The sequence below is a fragment of the Thamnophis elegans genome, chromosome 16, assembly GCF_009769535.1.
Source record: "Thamnophis elegans isolate rThaEle1 chromosome 16, rThaEle1.pri, whole genome shotgun sequence".
Taxonomy (NCBI): domain Eukaryota; kingdom Metazoa; phylum Chordata; class Lepidosauria; order Squamata; family Colubridae; genus Thamnophis; species Thamnophis elegans.
The window spans coordinates 17,870,909-17,877,568 of record NC_045556.1 but is presented as its reverse complement, the minus strand read 5'-3'; the positions used below and the strand labels follow the sequence as shown (position 1 = coordinate 17,877,568).

The 6,660-nt window shown below is 43.3% G+C and overlaps 1 protein-coding gene across 1 annotated transcript in view; it reads left to right on the top strand.

Annotated features, from left to right (window-relative positions):
• ST8SIA2 (ST8 alpha-N-acetyl-neuraminide alpha-2,8-sialyltransferase 2) overlaps window positions 1-5,105 on the top strand; it is a 41,756-nt gene extending 36,651 nt beyond the window's left edge. Inside the window, 1 exon segment of the mRNA XM_032233159.1 lies at window positions 4,207-5,105. Coding sequence (XP_032089050.1) covers window positions 4,207-4,492 — 286 coding nt within the window. The 3' untranslated portion in view covers window positions 4,493-5,105.
• The last annotated feature ends 1,555 nt before the right edge of the window (window positions 5,106-6,660 follow it).

Genomic DNA, 6,660 nt, shown 5'->3' with positions numbered 1-6,660 from the left:
GGTATGAGCAGCTGGGATCCTCAAGCACACCATCTGAAGGAGAACAGAGGCCTTGTCTCTACAGCAGGGGTGGTTTCCTGCCAGTTCTAACCTCCTCTATAGAAGAGGTTCCACAAATTTCATTTATTATATTTATATGCTGCCCTTTTCCCCCAAAGGGGACTCAAATCTACAGTGCCATTTAGAACCAGTTCCAGCTCCCTCCCCCTACCTGTCCGCATATCATCGAGATGAAGAGCGAGAGGAGGAATTCTGGGAGTTGAAGTCCACAAGTCTTAAAGTTTGAACACCCCTGGGTTTTTTTTTCTAAAGGGTTAGGGGTGCAAGGGTCTTGTAACTTGACAGCTTTAAGATTTGCACACTTCAATGCCAGAGTTCCTGAGCCAACATGACTGGAGGAGGAATTCTGGGAGTTGAAGTCCACAAGTCTTAAAGCTGTCAAGTTTGAACACCCTGTGGGGGGGTGGTTCTAAAGGATTAGGGGTGCAAAGGTCTTGTAACTTGACAGCTTTAAAACTTGTGTGCTTCAAATGAAAGAGTTTCTGAGCCAACATTTTGGTTGCTAAGCAAGAGTGTTGTTAAGTGAGTTTCACTACATTTTACAAGTTGGCCACGCCCACCCAGTCACATGGCTGGAAAGCCACTCCCACCTGGTCACATGGCCGGCGAGCCACTCCCATCCAATCACATGGCTGGAAAGCCACTCCCATCCGATCACATGGCTGGCAAGCTACTCCCACAAAGCATGCCACACCTACAGAAGAGGTTCTAAAAAAATTTGAAACTCACCACTGCTCTACAGCTGCCCCTCTACCTCTGTTAGATCCATTGGTCACCACTAAGCTTCTGGCTTCTCGCAAGTACAGTAGTGGCCAAGATTGTGGAAACCTTTTGGGAAAAGTGTATTTTCTAAAACTAGCGAATAACACCACTTTTTTGGGGGGAGTAGTAGCAGATGTGGGTTGCCGCTGGTTTTACTACCGGTTTGCTTCACTCGCACAGTGCACACACATGCTGTGCACACATGCGTAGTTCAATGTACGTTGTTCTTCACGCATGTGCAGAACAATTTAGAGTGAACTGTGCATGGATGTGCACGACTACACAGCATGTCGGCAACGGGCGTGGTGACCAGGTAACTGGTTTGGGGGCATGGCCAGCCTGGGTCACTGCTGGTTCTGTGACCCAGGCCTAAATGCCACTACCGGTTTGGCTGAACTGGGCCGAACCGGGAGCAAGCCATCTCTGAGTGGTTCCATAAGATTATATATCAATGGAAAGATAATTTAATCAAAAATGAATGCAACAACTTTTATGAAGGATTTGGTATTAGAATAACATTATAAAGAAGAAAAGGGAAACGAGATATACAAAAAATTATAGCACCATGTCAGTTAATACTTAGTTGGGTAACCTTTAGCATGAATTACAATCTTACAATGTCTTCCCATGGAGCGAACCAAGTCTTTTAGTTCTGCAGCTGTTATAATGTGAAACCAAGATTGAATGATTGCGTCTATTAACTGGGTTTTATTGCTAAGTTGCTTCTGACTAACAAGTTTCTTTAGTCGGTTCTATAGATTTTCAGTTGGGTTAAGGTCTGGACTATTCCCAGGACATTCCAGCAGTGGAATATGATTATCTTGAAACCCCCCCCCCCAAATGATATTATTAGCCATCAAACCCCCAAAATACATTTTTCCGAAAAGGTTTCCACAATTTTGGCCACTACTATAGATCTTTTGTCTATGGAGATTCTCAGTCATCCAGGTCACGGTTGTCCCAACGGTGCTTTTTCAAGAGGCAGCTGGACTTCTTTTTGTTTTTCCTTGAAGATGTTTTGCTTCTCATCCAGGGAGCTTCTTCAGTTCTGAAGTGGACTGAACTGAAGACGTTTCTTGGATGTAGTGAAACGTCTTTGAGGAAGAACAAAGAAAGTCCAGTTGCCTCTTGAAAAAAGCACCTTTAGAATAAAATGGAGCTGGAAGGGACCTTGGAGGTGTTCTAGTCCATCCCCCTGCTCAAGCTGGAGCCTATGCAGTCCTTTGGGACAGGACATCTTTTGGTTGCTAACTAAAGTCCGATGACTTTTTACTTTGCACCCCTGATGGGCTGAAGGGCTTTCCATCGAATCTGATGTCAGGAGAAAACCAAACCTGGCATGAAATATAGGTAGTCCTCAACATATAACCACAATGGAGCCCAACATTTCTGTTGCTAAATGAGACCGTTGAATTTTGCCCCATAGTGCTTAGAAACTGCTGGAGAGAAACGGTTTGAAGACCTTCAATGGGCCTAGATCAATGGTGTCCAAACTTGGGAACTTTAAGACTTGTGGACTTCAACTCCCAGAATTCCCCAGCTGGCTGGCTGGGGAATTCTGGGAGTTGAAGTCCACAAGTCTTAAAGTTCCCAAGTTTGGACAGCCCTGGCCTAGATGGAGGGCCGCTTTCCAAATCTCTGCAACTGTTTATCTTAGGGTCTCACCCTAATGGCTGATTGATCTTACGCTCTCCTTGCACAAATGTGTCTTAGACGATAGAATAGAGGCAAGGATTCCCGCTTGGATTCCTTCCTAAGGAGAAATTTCCTGATAGGGAGAACAATTAGCCAGTGGAACCACCTGCCTCCAGGGGTTGTGGGTGCTCCAACCCTGGAGGCTCTTAAGAAGAGACTGGATAACCATTTGCCTGAAATGGTACAAGGTAGCCTGCTTGAGCAGGAGGTTGGACTACAAGAAGACCTCCGAGGTCCCTTCCAACTCTGATGATGTTCTAATCAGGAAGAGTGGATATATTTCAGGTCCCTTTGATTAAACAATGTCATTTCATGGGACCCAAGAAAAAGGCCTTCTCAGTTGGCACTCCTGGAATGAGTGTATTGGTCCAATATTGCTCATATCTTAATGACTCCCCCCTCCCTCAAAACCCCACCAACCACCTATTAAAAATCTGGTTGTTTTTCTTGAGAAACGGAAGTTGTGGAGTTGTATGGTTTGGGTTCTTTGGGCGTTGAGTTTGCCTTCAAATTGGTTGTGTTTTCTTTTGACATACGTTGCTTTTCCTGCTTTAATTGCGAACCTTCCTAGAGTCATTGAGAAGTTGGGCAGCCTCAAAATCAAAATCAATCAATAGCAACCATAGCCAGGCTAACTTTGATGCCATGCTGGCTCACTTAGGAATAAATCTTACCAGCTTCAAAATGAAAACTCCCTCTTTTAGGTCATTTCAATTGCTTGCGAGTAGATTAAGTTGACAGCTTGCAACCCGTTATTCCAAAGCTCTGCTGCAAATTCCAGCAGGTAATCTTTGTTTCATCCCCTTCATCTTCACCTTCACCTCTTCCTCCCAGGTGGTTGGCACTCATCGCTGCTCTTTGTTGTTTTCGCGTTCTTCATCTTCTGACATTCCCCAGATCCGCTCAGAACTTATACATACTGATTTTTAGCCCCTGATGACTTTTCATCTCCAAACTGTTCCCAAATTTTTTTGGCAGGAACGACGATGCTTTTCGTGTAAAGAAGCATTTCCCCTCCCCCAGGGGTCTGAAACTCGTGCCAAAAGAAGTTAACAATTTCTTTCTTTTTTAATAGTTTGTATTAAACATTTTAATCTTTAAAAACAGAAAGAAAAACACAACAAGAAAACAAAACGTACATAACAATATAAAGTAATTATACAGCCTTCTGTATCGGCTTTTCATGTTTAGCCTTTATAGTTCTCCATTCTGCATTGCCTTCCTATTGATTTTACCTTGTCCAATAATATAATAACAGTAGTACCGACACTTCTAATAATATTAATTATTTATATCACCATTATATTTACATTCTCTATTTTCTGTTTCTGTTGGCTTCTGTTTTCTAGTCACTTATAAATTCTATTCCATATTTTATAGAAATCCGATTCTTCTCTTTCTTTTAGTTCTTTTGTCATTTTGTCCATCTCTGCACATCTGAGTTCTTTTCTAATTATTGTTTCATCTGCGGGTGTATTGATTCCCCCCCCCCCAGTTTTGCGCGAAAGCAATCCTGGCTGCAGTGAGTATGTGTATGATTATGTATTGAAATTGTTGATCCATTTTTTGGTCTAATAGTCCTAATAAGCATGCTTCTTGGTTTCAGTTCTATTTTTAACAATTTAAATTAACAATTTAAAGAAGTTAACCATTTCTTGTATGCTTTTTTTTGTTGTTGTTCCTTTCCAGGTATTGGCTGACAAACAAAGTCTACATCAAGCGCCCAACCACTGGTTTGTTGATGTACACCCTGGCAACGCGCTTCTGCAACCAGATTTACCTCTACGGTTTCTGGCCATTTCCCCAAGGTCCAGACCAAAGCCCCGTTAAGTACCACTACTATGACAGCCTGAAATACGGCTACATGTCCCAGACCAGTCCTCATACCATGCCTTTGGAATTCAAAGCCTTGAAGCTCCTGCACCTCCAAGGAGCCTTAAAACTCACCGTTGGGCCCTGCAACGGAACCACGTAAAAAAGAAACCACTTTCCTGGAGGCTGTGCCCCATGGGAGGATTGGGGAGGGGAGGCTGGGAGGAATGGTAGATGGAGAGATGGGTTTTCTTGGTTTGGGAGATGAGCACAAGCATGGCTGCGGGGGGCTCTGCGTTGAAGTGGAGCCAGTGTTTGGTGCCAGGGCCAGAAGACCTGTGCGGGAACCCTAAGAGAAGATGGCCTTTGCCCTTCCCAGGCCTGGAAGCCACTGTGACGTGTATGGGTACTTTAGTGTGACAACTCAGTGTTAGGCCAGATGTTGTGCGTGGTCTAGAATTGGTAGGTAGGGCTCGTTTGGCTAAGAAAGCCGGGCGTTTCCCGGTTTGTGTTGTGTTCTTGGCTTAGTTGGATATAGGCGTTAGGGATTAATCCTTAGAACTGCTGTTTTTTGAGCAGGGAGGGAAACAGAGCAGAGGCACTGCGGGTCAGTTCTCAGAAAGCTACTGGCCAAGGAGAGGTTTAACCGTGCTGTATGGAACTTTTTTCAAGCTGGGCCACCAGCTGTGCCCATTCCGAAAAAGCACCGAGCAACAAAAGCCAACTCAGGATCCTCAGACACAAAGAGGACTGGAGTTTCTGACATTTCCACGGGAAGAGAAAATATGAGCCCATTCATCGGACGGACAGCGTGGCTCATCATTTTTTTAATTTTTTAAATGAAAGATAAAAGACAGAAGTGGACTTAAAGGGGAGCATCGTTTTTTTGTTTCCTGCTGTGGTTGGCCTCTTCCTTGGTAGAGAAAGCCCCTTTCAGCGGTAACTAAATAAGCGATGCCCATCAGGAGCATCCATCGACATGGCATCAAAAGAGACAAGACGCCATAATTCTGCAAACAAAAGGCCAGTTCCTTTTTTTTCTTTTAATATGCTCTGCCTTGGTGTGCCGTGAAGGAAAGAATTGACATTTGGGGTTTTCGATTTGTAAAAGCAAATTCGCCGGCTGGATCTTTTCTTTTTCTTTTTGTTCCAACTGTTTTATTGTGCTTTAGCAGATTTGTTAATAAACCCAGTTTTAAGTCCTTGTAGCCATCCGTGCCTTCGTTATTTGAGGCCCAACCTCCAAAAGACAGCAGATGAGAAATTGGTCTGAAGTTGGAATTGGTACCCCAGCTGGTGACAAATTCCTTGTGTGTTTTAATCACACTTGGCCAGTTCAATTCATCCCTGCTCAGAAAGCTTGCAGACCTAAAAGAATATTTTACACACTGTGCAGGAGGGAAGTGATTCTTAACCAAACGCAGCAAATAGGGAAGTTTAATCCATCTTTAATGATAGATTGATGGATTAATATCTAAGGGAATGCCAATATCTCAGGGGCTGCCACAAAGAAGAGGGAGTCAAACTATTCTCCAAAGCACCTGAGGGCAGAACTAGAACCAATGGATGGAAACTAATCAAGGAGAAACTTAGAACTAAGGAAAAATTTCCTGACAATTGGAACCATTCCATGTTAGTGGAATGCCTTGCCTCCAGAAGTTGTGGATGCTCCAACACTGGAGGTTTTTAAGAAGAGACAACCATTTGTCTAAAAGGGCACAGGGTCTCCTGCCTGAGCAGGCAGTTGTGCTAAAAGACCTCCAAGGTCTCCTCCAACTCTGTTATCTTCAGTTCCTCTCCATTTTCCAGAAAACTGACACAGAGCATTTAACATGGTTGGTCACAATTATGATTGTTAAGCAAGAACAAGCTATATTACAAAGCCCAATTTACTGGTGTTTTGGTGACACACACTTTTCTTCTCTCCATGGCAAAGTAAAAAATCTGTGCCCTTGCAAATGTGTTTGGACCACATTACCTCTCATCCTTGGTCCTTGATTATGTTGGCTGGGACTGATGGAATTGGAGTCCAATGATATTGCAGTGCTAGAGGGAAGAGTGATACATTCTTCAGTTCTCATGGTGGATGAAGGACCATGAGCTAAAGGGTTGAGTAGAATAAGGCATTTCAAAAGGTGGCATCATGGACAGATGAACATATGAAGGCAACAGGATCAAATTTCCTTATTGTCTTCAACTGAAAAAAGCTTTGCAAGGCATAAGCTTGTTATTTTCTCTTGAACAAGGATGAACAAGAAGTGATTATTCTAATGTTTCTTTTTGAATTCATATTTCTGAATGATTCTTGTTCATATTTCCAACATAAATCTA